At 35.6% G+C, this 14,243-nt stretch overlaps 1 protein-coding gene across 4 annotated transcripts in view; it reads left to right on the forward strand.

Moving 5' to 3' along the window:
* Window positions 1-14,243, forward strand: part of ITSN1 (intersectin 1) — a 154,092-nt gene that overhangs the window by 57,050 nt on the left and 82,799 nt on the right. For 3 of the 4 annotated variants that reach the window (XM_057504209.1, XM_057504206.1, XM_057504213.1), the window contains exons 14-17: window positions 5,753-6,015; window positions 7,524-7,673; window positions 7,762-7,902; window positions 14,143-14,230. In XM_057504209.1, the coding sequence (XP_057360192.1) occupies window positions 5,753-6,015; window positions 7,524-7,673; window positions 7,762-7,902; window positions 14,143-14,230 (642 nt within the window). Of the gene's footprint in view, window positions 1-1,378; window positions 1,579-5,752; window positions 6,016-7,523; window positions 7,674-7,761; window positions 7,903-14,142; window positions 14,231-14,243 lie in introns of those variants that run through there. The other variant, XM_036880208.2, reaches the window with a different exon arrangement.

The following is a 14,243-nucleotide window of genomic DNA, read 5'->3' on the forward strand; positions in this document are numbered from 1 at the left end:
AGCTAGTTCTGTCCAGGAGGAATGCACAGCAGGCTGCATATCACAGTGGGGGACCTCAGAACTGGGTAGCCAGCCAGGGGGATGGAACTTCTGAAGCTCCTGAAAACTTCGAACCTACTGGGCAGAGTGTGCCCAGACAATTTTGTCCACCTGTCCTTTTTCCTGAGCATCAAGCTCTGTGCAATCTTTGCCCCTTAGCAGACTTCTCACTGTTAGGAAGTTTCTCAGATTGCCCATTTTCTTTTGTCCCAGAGCAGCCAGATTTAGATCCCTGTGTTCCACAAGCAGCTGGAATCTCAGTCTTTCCAGGTATTCTGCCTGTCTTACCTTTCCAACCTCACTAATCTCCAGAGCACCATGTAATGTAGGTTCCTGCTCCCAGAACACATCTCCTGGGCTAGGTGTTCAGCAGCCCTAGGTCTCCACCCACTCCCCACTCTGCTTCTCTTCCTCACTTTGGTGACATGGGGTGGCAGAAGGGCTTGGGTTCCTCTGAATCACAGCTTTGGTACTTTACCCTGTTCCATGGGTTCGGTTCTTTTCTCCAGGTGTATGCAGTCTGGCACAGCCTTCTTTCCTGTTTCTCTTTCAGGATTAATTGTATTAACTATATTTTCATATTATACGTGGTTTTGGGTGGAGGTTTCTTTCTCATCTCTTACGTTGCCATCTTTAATCCTCCCATCGAGATCTCAAATGTCATTTTTGAATATCAGCAGTCATATCATATTTTGCTGAGTCTGCCTGTTCCTGTGATGTGAGATTGGCTGCCTTCTTGATGTGTTCTCATGTTACCTTTCCTCAGGAGTCATGGGGAAAGAGTAAGATCTCTTATCTGTCTCCCTCCTCTTATATGACCACTAATCTCATTACGAGGGCCCCAGCCTTATGACCTTATCTTCACCCAAAGATGCTGTCTCCAAGTACCATCACATTGGGCAATAAGGCTTCAACATAAGAATTCAGGGGTGCAGGGACACATTCTGTCCATAATAGTGGTATTTAGTACATTGATAGTTTGCAACCATCACCTCTATCCAGTTCTGAAATGTTTTTGTCATCCCAAAAGAAAACTCCATACCCAGTCACTCCCCAGTCTTCCTTCCTCCAGCCTCTGACAATCACCAATCTGCATTGTGTCTCTGGATTTACCTCTTCTGGGTATTTCATAAAAATGGTTTTATACAATGGATGACCTCTTATGGGTGCCTTCTTTTACTTAGCAGAATATTTTTGAGATTCATCTGTACTATAGCCTATATCATTTCTTCACTCCTTTAAGAGGACTTTGAGGGGACTTTCAATTTATTTAAAGGTGGCCGAGTAAAGGGGATGCTGCTTCTTCTGAAATCACTAAAGGAGCAAGAAAAACAAGAAAACTGAAACGTGCTTGCCATATTTGATCCTTAACCCCTAACTATGGCACTGAAGTCTTTCTAAAGCAGTGAAGGCCAAGCAGGAATGTGGGAAGAAGCCAAGAAGCGATGGTCACATCTACAAACTGCAAGGCAAAGTGTGAAGTGACAGTTCTTGAAATAGACAGGAAACAGTGGGAATGCTGTGCTGCACAGGCTGCTGGTGAGAGCCTCCCTTCTCTAGGGCTGGTTGCAAGGAGAAGCATGTGAGGCAAACACAGTGTTGAATAGACACCGCTGAAAATATAGCGAGAGACATGGAGAATGGGATTTTTTTTAAGTCAAATAAAGTGGTTGTAAACAAAATGTTAGCAAGGATTAGAGAAACAATGATTGGCCTGGAGATTGTTCTAAAATTCATAGTCTGTGTTCTCAAAGAAGAAAACTGAATAATGGATTAGAAAAAATATTTACTGAATGTGATCCACATAACAATTAGGGTACAGCGTGTTCTTCAATGTGAAACAAGGATACTGACCTGCCTATCTCTGCTTCCAGAAATTGTCTTATTTGTTAGAATAGAAGACACATCAGCACAGCCATAAGCTAAGGGGAGTGAGGTAGAGAGACAGAGATTCTTGGTACAGAAGAGATAAGGGATTAGTTGCAGAATTAAGGTCATGAAGAGAAAGTATAGAATAACAGGGAAAGAAGGAGATTAGGGATGGTACAGAACTGTTATAGAAAGATTATTCTAGAAAGGCATTTGGGATTTTGATACTATGATAGTAGTGTTCATCAGATAGAGGAGAGTATGTAAGCAAAGAGGTCAGGTGAAGGGTATTTTATAATGGTTTTTTTCCTTAAAATAGGGAAATTTGGTATATAATTTTATATGACTTTCAGGTATACAATATAATAATTTGATATTTGCTTACACTACAAAAAGTTCACCACATGAAGTCTAGTTACCATCCATCACCATATAATTGACTCCTCTGACCCTTTTCACCCACCCCCAACCTGATTTCCCTCTGTTAACTACCAGTCTGTTCTCTGTATATATGAGTTTTGTTTTGTTTATTCCACATATAAATAACACCATATGGTATGTGTCTTCCTCTGTCTGACTCATTTCACTTAGCGTAGTTTCCTCAGGGTGCATCCATGTTGTCACAGATGGCAAAATTTCACCCGTTTTTATGACTGAGTAATATTCTTTTGTGTGTATATACCATGTCTTCTTTTTGTTTTTATTTATTTATATTTTTTATTAAGGTATTGATATACACTCTTATGAAGGTTTCACATGATCAACACTGTGGTTACTACATTAACCCATATTATCAAGTCCCCACCTCATCCCATTGCAGTCACTGTCTATCAGTGTAGCAAGATGCCACAGAGTCACCACTTGTCTTCTTGGCACTATACTACCTTCCCCATGACCCCCCACACACCATGTGTGCCCATCATAATGCCCCTCAATCCCCTTCTTCCTCCCTCCCCACACGCCCTCCTCCACACTTTCCCTTTGGTAACTACAAGTCCCTTCTTGGGTTCTGTGAGTCTGTTCCTGTTTCATTTCTTCAGTTTTTGCTTTCTTCTTATGCTCCACAGATGAGGGAAATCATTTGGTATTTGTCTTTCTCCACCTGGCTTATTTCACTGAGCATAATACCCTCTAGGTCCATCCATGTTTTTGCAAATGGTAGAATTTGTTTTCTTTTTATGCTGAATAATATTCCATTGTTTATATATACCACATCTTCTTTATCCATTCACATACCGATGGACACTTAGGTTGCTTCCATATCTTGGCAATTGTAAATAGTGTTGTGATAAACATAGGGGTGCATATATCTTTTTGAATCTGGTGTATCCTGTTTTCTTTGGGTTAATTCCCAGGAGTGGAATTTCCAGGTCAAATGGTATTTCTATTTTTAGTTTTTTGGTGAACCTCTGTATTGCTTTCCACAATGATTGAACTAATTTACATTCCCACCAGCAGTACAGGAGGGTTCCCCTTTCTCCACATCCTCACCAACATTTGTTATTTCTTGTCTTTTGAATAAGTTGGCCATCCTAACTGATGTGAGGTGGTATCTCATTGTGGTTTTAATTTCCATTTCCTTGATAATTAGTGATGTGGAGCACCTTTTCATGTGCCTGTTTGGCCATCTGAATTTCTTTGGAGAAGTGTCTGTTGATATCCTCTGCCCAGTTTTTTAATCAGCTTATTTGCTTTGTGGGTTTTGAGGCGTATGAGTTCTTTATATATATTTTGGATGTTAACCACTTGTTGGATATATGTCATTTACGAATATATTCTCACATACCATAGGATGTCTTTTTGTTCTACTGATGGTATCCTTTGTTGTACAGAAGCTTTTTTTAGTTTGATGTAGTCCCATGTGTTCATTTTTGCCTTTGTTTTCCTTGCCTGAGGAGATGTGTTTAGAAAAAAGTTGCTCATGTTTATATTCAGGAGATTTTTGCCTATGTTTTCTTCTAAGATTATGGTTTCCAGACTTACATTCAGGTCTTTAATCCATTTCTAGTTTACTTTATATACCATATCTTTATCTCTTCATCTGCTGATGGATATTTAGGTCGTTTCTATATCCTGTCTATTATAAATAATATACATAATATATTGCATTGTGTGTGTATACACACAAACACACACACATATGTAATATAGCAATATAAATAATGCTGCATTGAACATAGGGTTGCATATATCTTTTCAAATTAGTGTTTTCATTTTCTTCAGATAAATACCCAGAAGTGAAATAGCTGGATCATACAATAGTATTTTTAATTTTTTGAGGAACTTTCCTACTGTTTTCCATTGTGGCTACACCAATTTATATTCCTACCAACAGTGCACAAGGGTTCCCTTTTCTCCACATCCTCTTTTATCTTTTCCCTGTTCTCCATCATCCTCATTTCTTATCTTTTGGATAGTAACCATTCTGAGATTATATCTTATTATGGTTTTGATTTACATTTCCCTGATAACTAGTGATGTTGAACATCTTTGCATGTGACTGTTGGCTGGCTATTGTTGTATGTCTTTTCTGGAAAAGCATCTTTTTGGATATTCTGCCCATTTTTAAATCATAGTGTTGTTTTTTTTTAATTGAGTTGTATGAGTTCTTTATGTATTTTGAATGTTAGCCCCTTACTGGATATGTGATTTGCAAACATCTCCCATTCAGAAGGTTGCCTTTTAATTTTGTTGATGGTTTCCTTTCCTGAGCAGCTTTTTAGTTTATTATAGTCCCATTTGTTTATCTTTGATTTGTTGCTCTTGCCTTTGGACTCAGATCCAAAAATATTGCCTACATTGATGTTAAGGAGCTATACTGCCTATGTATTCTAGGAATTTTATGGTTTCAGATCCTACATTCAAGTTTTTAATCCATTTTGGGTTAATTTTTGTTTGTGCTGTAATGTAGTGGTCCAGTTTCATTCTTTTGCATGTAGCTATCCAATTTTCCCAACACCATTTATTGAAGCTATTGTCCTTCCCCATTGTATATTCTTGCCTTTGTCATAAATTAATTGATCACATATGTGTGGGTTTATTTCTAGGCTCTGTTCTGTTCCAGTGATCTATGTATCTGTTTTTATGTGAACACCATACCATTTTAAATACTCTAGCTTTTGTAGTATAGTTTGAAATAGGGAGCATGATAACTCCAGCTTTGCTCTTCTTTCTCCAGACTGCTTTGGCTATTTAGGTTTCTTTTCCTAAGCAAGTTTTAGAATTATTTGTCTAGTTATGTGAAAAAAGTCATTGTGTTGGAATTTTGGTATGGGTTACATTGAATTTGCAGATTACTTGGGTAGTATGGACATTTGACAATATTAAATGTTCTATTCCATGAGCATGAAATATTTTCCCATTTATTTGTGTCTTTTTAAATTTCTTTCATCAGTATCTTACAGTTTTCAATGCACTGGTCTTTTACCCCCTTGGTTAAATTTATTCCTAGGTACTTTATTCTTTTCACTGCTGTTATAAATGGGATTGTTTTCTTAATTTCTCTGGTTCATTAGTATTTAGAGATGACTAGTGATGTTGAACATCTTTGCATGTGACTGTTGGCTGGCTATCTTTATGTGTCTTTTTTGAAAAACATTATTAGTATATAGAGATGCAGCTGATTTATGTATATTGATTTTGTATCATGTGACTTTACTGAAGTCATTTATTCTGAGTTTTTTGGTGTCAGTGCTTATTTATGAGGGCATAGTAAGGAAGGAAGCTTAGGGAACTCTGGTTTGTGTTTGCACACAAATTTCAAATATGTTTTTGAGCTTTTCCTTTGAAAATAGCATATTGAAAACCATGACCTTTCAGAATTGTTCTGTTTTTCGTTTCAAAGTAACATTTGAAGACAAGAAGCGTGAGAATTTTGAACGTGGCAATCTGGAACTGGAGAAACGAAGACAAGCGCTCTTGGAACAGCAGCGCAAAGAGCAAGAGCGCTTGGCACAGCTAGAGCGGGCGGAACAGGAAAGGAAAGAGAGGGAGCGCCAGGAACAAGAGCGCAAAAGACAACTGGAGTTGGAGAAGCAACTGGAAAAACAACGGGAACTAGAACGTCAGAGAGAGGAGGAGAGGCGGAAAGAAATCGAGAGACGAGAGGTAAAAGCAGCCATGGAACAACCCCACATTTAACACATGTGCTACTGACAAGTAATACTCATCTTTTTTTCCTTTTTTCCAATTCAGTAGTTTTAGTATATTAATAAATTTGTGTGTCTATTTTCACTCTCTAATTCCAGAACATTTTCATTACTCAGAAAAGAAACTCCTTACCCATGAAGCAGTTACTCTCCAGTCTCTTCTCCTACCAGCCCTTAAAAGCTACTAATTTACTTCCCATCTCTATAGTTTTGCCAATTCTGCACTTTCCTTATAAATGGAAATATACCATATGTGAACTTTTGTCTCTGGCTTTCACTTAGCATAATGTTCTCAAGGTCTATCCAAATTGTCACATGAATTAATACTTTATTCCTCCTTATGGCTGAGTAATATTCCATTACATGGATATACCAGTTTTATTTATCCATTCAATAGTTGATGGGCATTTGGGTTGTTTTCACTTGGTGCCATACCTGGGTAAAGACTAAGCCAATCTTTTGTCTGAATTTCCAATTTCAGTAAATTGCTATACAAGCAATACCATGATTCTCTTATGTGAATGAAATTTATTTTAAAGATGGAGAATGGAAATTTTCTCTTTATGAAAGAATAATACTTGGTTTCATCTCCTGATGATTGCTTTAGAAAATTTATAGCTGTAAACTGCCTTTAATCAAACAGACATGTGGAGGTTCTAAAAGGATTTAAATTTCTAGAATAGACAACCAGAAGATAGACCTTCTTCAATGTTAAAAGAAACAAAAAACCATTTTAGAGTATTTGTTCAAAATTATTTAATAGGCGTTTACCATGTGCCAAGCATTGATAGTCCTTGGAGATAGACTAGTGAATAGGTCCTCTACCTGCCCTCCAGGCCTTTACAGTGTAATTGGAGGACAGATATGTAAGAAGCAATTGTAATAAAGAGTACCACATACTCTGACAAGTACTTTACTGAGTAGCTATCAGAGTTAGCATTGAAGAGGGCTTACACTGCCAGAGAAACTACAGAACCTTCTGCGGTAAAAAGGAAATGACTGATTAGGGTGACAGGGGTCACAAACTTTTAAAACTTGAGATAATAATTTCTCATTTGATGGAAGGAAGTTTTTTTGTTTGGTTTTTTGATTGATTGGTTCTGGGGGTTTTGGTTGGATTTTACTAGATTAAAGACATTTTCTTTGCTCTTTAGGAGTCAGTAAATAAGTAAGTATAATTTTATTTAGCACATCAAGCATTCTTGAAGGCATAAACAATCGAATTCCAGTGGTGATCTGATCCTGCCTGTTCTCATTCTACGTAAATATAATAGCCTATTCTTTTTTTCCCTTAGAAGGAATACTGCATTTATATGAATTGTTTTGCTATTTTGTAATAAAATTTTTTGTAATGTTTAATAATATCTCTTCCTAAAAAAAAAGACTTCCTAGATGTTACATTTATTGAGAAACTGAATAGTGTTAAGAATTGAAAAATTAATAAATTATCTGTTTGTTTTGTCACAGGCCGCAAAACGAGAACTTGAAAGACAACGACAACTTGAATGGGAACGGAATCGAAGACAAGAGCTTCTAAATCAAAGAAACAAAGAACAAGAAGACATAGTTGTATTGAAAGCAAAGAAAAAGACTTTGGAATTTGAATTAGAAGCTCTGGTCAGTGAAGTTTGATATGCTTTTGGAATATACTAACATTGAACCATTAAAAATGGTAATAATTCTTATTCTTTTTCATTTGTTAAAGAACGATAAAAAGCATCAGCTAGAAGGAAAGCTTCAGGATATCAGATGTCGATTGACTACCCAAAGGCAAGAAATTGACAGTACAAACAAATCCAGAGAGTTGAGGATTGCTGAAATCACCCATCTACAGCAACAATTGCAGGTAAGAAAACACATCCCTTAGAATTTTCTCTGGTTCATTTCACTTATTTATTAGTTCAACAAGCATCAAGCGTCTACCATGTACTAGACGCCATGGAAGCCAAGGTGAAATAGACACGGTCCTCACCTGGAAAATAGGCTGTCAAGTAAACAAACTCAACCCATGTTTGCTGAGCATGGCTGCATGCCAGGCCAGGTGCCCTGGTAGGCACTGAGGATGTAGCAGTGAACAGAGAATCCTATCTTTATGGAGTCTACTTTCTATTTGTGGGGCAGACAGACACTAACAAAAGAAGTCAAGTATGTGCTCTTCTAACCAGGAATAGTGCTCTGCAGAGTGGGGAGGGAAGAGGTAGAGTCTTGGGGGAGTGCTTGGGGGAGTGATTCTAAATAAATATGGAGGTCAGGACAGGCCTTTATCCGAGTGCCATTTGAGCAGAGACTTGAAAGAGATGAACAGCTAAGCCGTGTGGGTGTGTGACAGAGCAAGCTATAGGGAAACGGTGCTGGGAAAGTCCTGAGGCTGAAGCCAGTCTCTGGGTGCGGGTCACAGCAGGGAGACCACTGTTGTTGGAGCAGGTGGGGCTGAATTCATAGGATTTGTAGTCCTCTCAGAGGATTTTGGCTTTACCATGATAATCTCCATAAAAAAGCACAATTGAGTATTTTAGGGAGAGTATGAGAGACAAATGTATGGAGAATAGCTGGGGACACAATGGAGTGCTGGATAGAAGCAGTTCTACTTTCATTTTATTATCTATCCACAGTTGACCACTAAGTTTATCATACTACCTCGTTTGGTTTTAGTTGTTCAGCTGGGGGGCATCAGATTCCTCTAGGTACTGTTCTGGATAACATCACGAAAGACGATGAGTTTTGAACTTTATGACTTTTATCTCAGCTTCTTTTTCTGAGCATAATTTTGAGATTTATCCCTATCATTGAGGAAGTCAGTAATTTGATGCTTTCCATCACTGAAGAGTATTTCCTTGTTTATCCATTCACCTGTGGACTGATATTTAGGTTCTTTCCAATTTGGGGCTTCTATGAATAAAGCTGCAATGAACATTTATTTATAGTCTTTTTGTGGAAATATGTTTTATTTCTCTTGGTTAAATTTTAGGAGTGAATTACTGTAATCATAAAAATATATGCTCATTAACCCTATAAGAAACTATCAAACTGTTCCCAAAGTGGTTGTACCATTTTACATTCTCCTCGGCAGTGTATGAGTGCTTCAGTTGTTCCTCGTCCTTGCCAACTTGGGTCACTGTTTGTAATTTTAACATTCCTGGTGGGTGTGTGACAGTACCTCATGTGGCTTTCATTTTCATTTTCCTGAAGACTAACAATGTTGGGCATCACTTGTGTTTAATGGCATGTATCTTGTGTGAACAAATTGCCCAATTTGTTATTGGGTTGTTTATCTTATTAGGGAATTGTAAGAGTTCTTTATATATTCTTTTAACAATACTGTGTCAGATACATGCTTTGAGTATATTTTCACCCAGTCTGTGGCTTCCCTTTTCATTTTTGTACCGATGTTCTTAAAAGGCAGAAGTTTTAAATTTTGACATGGTTCAGTGTATTAATTTTTTATCTCTTATGGTTTTGTGATTTGTGTTCTCAGAAATCTTTGACTACCACCCGAGTTGCACATGTTTTCCTTTTCATGTTTTCTTCCAGGCATTTTATAATTTTATCTTCTATGTTTAGGCCTATGATTTATTTTAAGTTGATTTTTACATAAATATAAGGTAAGGGGTGAGGTTCCTTATTCTTTTATGTCATTATCCAGTTGTTCCAACATTTATTGAAAATACTATCGTTTTCCCCATTGAGTTACTGGTAGATTGTTGAAAACCAGTTGACCATATTTGCAAAGGTCTTTCCTGGACTCTATTCTGTTCCATGGATCTAAGGTATCTAACCTCTCACCAGTACCTCACTCTTTTGATAACTTTATAATAATTTTTGTGGCTTTATAATTCTTGAAATCAATTAGTATGGTGTCTTCAATATTCTTTTTTTTTTTCAAGTTATTTTGTCTGTTTCAGATCCTTTATATTTCCACATAAGTTTTAGAAACAGCTTGTTGGTTTTTACAAAGATACTTAGAATTTTGATTAGTGTTTATTGAAATTGTAGATCAGTCAAATGTCCTTTACATTTCCACATAAGTTTTAGAATCAGCTTGTTAGTTTTTGCACAGATACTTAGAATTTTGATTGGGTTTTACTGAATTTATAGATCAATTTGGGAAGAATTGACATTATAAAAATATTTAATATTTATTTTTCTTTTTATAAAATTGTTTTTTCTTTTTTATTTGATATTTACTATTCTTTATTTTGTTATATTTTCTTAATGTATTTCTCAATTTCATTTAGATTGTTATAAATTTCTCTCAGCAGTGTTTTGTGCTTTCCAGTATATAGGTCTTGTACACATTTCGTAGTTTATCCGGAAGTATTTCATGGTTTTTAAATCTGTTCTATAGTGCTTACTTTATTTCAGTTTTCCAAATATTTGATGCCAATATATAGAAAATGAATTTCTTTATATTGACCTTACATCTGCAATATATCTTAAGTCATTTATTAATTCTAATAGCTTTTTTCTAGTTTCCTGAGTTTCTGTATACATAACATATTGTCCATGAATAAAGACAGCTTTATTTCTTTTTTTCTTTGCATTTCATATATCTTTTATTTCTTTTTTTTGTCTTACCTGCATTGATCATGACCTCCAGTACTGTGTTGAATAGAAGTGGTGAGGTCTTGTTCTTGAGCTTAAGGAAAGCTCTATCACCGTTAAGTAGGATGTTAACTCTAGGAGTTTATATAAATGCCCTTTATCAGGTTGAGGGAGTTCCCTCCTGTTCCTTTTTTGCTGAGAGTTTTTATCATGAGTGGGTGTTGAGTCATTTTTTTTTCAATATCTATTGAGATGTTTAGGTGTTTTTTCTTCTTTATTTGTTAATATGGTTATTTATGTTGATTGAAATTTGAATGTTAAACCAGCCTTTGATTTATTCCTTGGATAAATCATACTTGATCATGGTGTATTACCACTAAAAAATACATTTTACTAGATTCAGTCTGCTACTCTTAAGAATCTTTTCATTTCAAGACAAGTAGTGTCTCTATAGCATCTTACTGTGCTAATGGACAGTGACTGCAATGGGGTGTGTGTGGGGGACTTGATAATGTGGGTGAATGTAATAACCACAGTGTTGTTCATGTGAAACCTTTATAAGATTGTATATAAATGATACCTTAATAAAAAATTAATTAAAAACAAAGAATCTTTTCATTTCAGTTTATGAGGAGTATTGTTTCCTTGTATGTAATGTCCTTGTTTCATTTTGGTATCAGGGTGATCAATAGGAAAACAAGTTGAAGAGTATTCTTTCCTCTGTTTCCTAAAAATGTTTGTGCTGAAATGGTGTTTCTTTAAATTTTTGGTGGCATTCACCAGTGAAGCCTTCAGGTCCAGAACTTTCTTTGTGGTAGGACTTTTCATTACAAAATTTATTCAATAAATGTAGGACTCTTCAGTTAATTCTGTTTCTTCTTAAGTCTGTTTTAATAATTTAAATCTCTCAGTGAATTTGTCCATTTCATGTGTTAGCAAATTTGTTAAAATAAAGTTGTTAATTTAAAGTTTACAGTATTCTTGTATGGTTTGTAAGTCTCATATCTGTAGTGATATTACCTCTTTCATTCCTTATACTGGGAATTTATATCTTCTTTCTTCCCTCCCAATCCCTTTTCCTTTCTTCCCTCCTCCCCCTCCCCCTTCCCTTCTCCTTCCTTTCCTCCATCCATTTAGCTAAATGTTTATTGGTTTTATTTATTTTATTTTTTAAAGAAGCTTTTGGTTTTATTGATTTTTCTCTGTGGTATGTCTCTTAGCTATTTCATTTACTTAAGCTCAGTATTTCCTTCCATTTACTTACTTTGGATTTAGTTTACTTTCTTTCTAACTTCATAAGGAGGAAGCTTAGGTGATTGAATTTGGACCTTTTGGACCTTTTTACATTTCTGATGTAAACATTTTAAGCTATAAATTTCCTTCTAAGCATTGTCATAGCCATATTACACAAATTTATATGTTGTGTTTTCATATTCGTACAGTGCAAAATCTTTTAAAATTTCCTTTGTCATTAATTTCTTGGTGGGTTATTTAGAATTACATTGTTTAGTTTCTAAATATTTGGATTTTTTTTTCCAGATATCTTACTGATTTCTGATTTTTTGTTGTGATCTGTGAGCATACTGTTTGATTTCAATCATTTTTAATCCTTTTAAGTTTATTGAGACTTATTTTTATGGCTCAGTATATGATCTGTCTTGCTTAATATTTTATGTGCATTTGTAAAGAGTATGTATACTTTTGTCATTGAGTGGAGTGCCCCGTAAATATCAGTCAGGTCAAGTTGATTCATGATGTTGGTTGTATCTTCTGCATCTTTACTGATGTTATTTTTTCTTTCCCCTGCAGAGAGGAATGTTGAAATCTATCATTGTCATTTTGTCTGTTTGCTTTCAGTCTGTCAAGTTGTTGCATGTGCTTGGAAGTCCTAACCAATTTAAGATACTAGGATATGACGTAATATAAATAGTGTCAGAAGGTCATTGCTAGAAATGGTTTGAAAATATTTAAAAAGGCATGTACCTTTTAAAAGTATGTCCTTTTATATGGTAACTCTTTTGTATGTCTTTCATAGACTATTTATGAGAAGTTTCATAGGATACTCTCTTGGAAAATTTAAGAGTTAAAGCTGTGTATTTATTATCTCACTGAACACCCTGCAACCAAACACATTTTTATTATTTAAGATGGAGGTTTATATGTTCAGTTATTGATAACAAAATATAAATCAGGGTTCCTGAAAAAGTAGTTAAAGTGAACAGTAAGACATGGTTTGATGAAAGCAGGTACTTAGTAGGCAATGAGATATTGGTTCCCATTCCTTACTTGAGTTAGCAGATACTTGTTAGCCCTTGATATTGGATTGATTTATTTTAGAAACTTAGGTTGGTATTTAAAACTAATGTTTATAAGTAAAACTATCTCAGTCTTCATCTTGATAACTTAATTGTCAGGATTCAGGAAAGAAACGTTAAGAGGCCTTGTCTTGATTTAGGGAAGAGAGTAAGAGCAGCTCAGTTGGCTGTGCTTTTTTGGGAAAACCATCTGATCTATTCTGTTTGGTCCATATATTTTTTTGCGGGGGGTGCGGATTATTCATATGAGAGGATGCTTCCAAATCCTCTCTGTTGAGCTAAATTTTTCTGACATTCAGATGTACACAAAGATTTTTTATACACAAGCCAGTCTGTATCTAAAGATGGTTGATCCAAAAAGAACTGGTTCTTAGCTTCTGGTGTAAAATTTTGATTGAGGCATTTTTAGTTTTTCAGACCCAAAGTAAATGCATAGTTTTTCTTTTTTTTTTTAAATAAAAAGTCAAATATTCCTTATTATACTGGAAAGGCTGTTGTTTTACTGATATATATAGATACTATATAGGGTAGTTTCACCTAATCTTAAGCAAATATAGTGCTTGACAAGTTGTCTATGAAAACTCCTAATAGTACAGTGAGGCTTAGCTTTTATTCTTATATCAGTTAAAAAACAATTTGTTTAAGATTTTTGTACCTGTTTAAAATTGTAGCACCATCCTGAGTGGTGGAAATGTATACCTGGCAGCTAAGATTCTAATTATGAAAAATCTCTTTCTGGTTTCTCTTCCCAGCTGCAGGTGATGGTAAGCCTCAGTTCTGCCCTGTTAAGTATCACAGTTCAGAATAGAATAAGTCCTGTTTAAACTACTAAGTTCAGTTTATAGCCAACAGGGTCACTGAATTTTGGTTTGATTCCAGTAGCACTGAGAGATCAGTACTTTAAGTTTGCACTGCTGAGTTTTACTTAGAGTACATTTTTTTAAAGCTTATAAATAGGGAGTAAGTCAACAAAAAATTTAAAGAATATGAAGGGAGCTATAACTGTCTCAGTTTTATTTCAGTGGAAAGCATTTGGCAAACAGTTAATTCCTTGGCAAGAAAGCAAGAACCGCCTTGCCTAATGATTAAACACCATTTCACCATGAGGAGTTGGAGTGAGACTAGACATCTTTAAGGGATGAGAACACTGACTTATGTCTTTCTAGATGGTGAACATGGACGTGGTACTCTCCCTGTCATCACTTGTTATTTTCCTCCTTCTTTCCTAGGAGTCTCAGCAGATGCTTGGAAGACTTATTCCAGAAAAACAAATACTTAATGACCAATTAAAACAAGTTCAGCAAAACAGTTTGCACAGTAGGTGTTTTAT

Source organism: Manis pentadactyla, chromosome 1 (genome assembly GCF_030020395.1).
Source record: "Manis pentadactyla isolate mManPen7 chromosome 1, mManPen7.hap1, whole genome shotgun sequence".
Lineage (NCBI taxonomy): Eukaryota > Metazoa > Chordata > Mammalia > Pholidota > Manidae > Manis > Manis pentadactyla.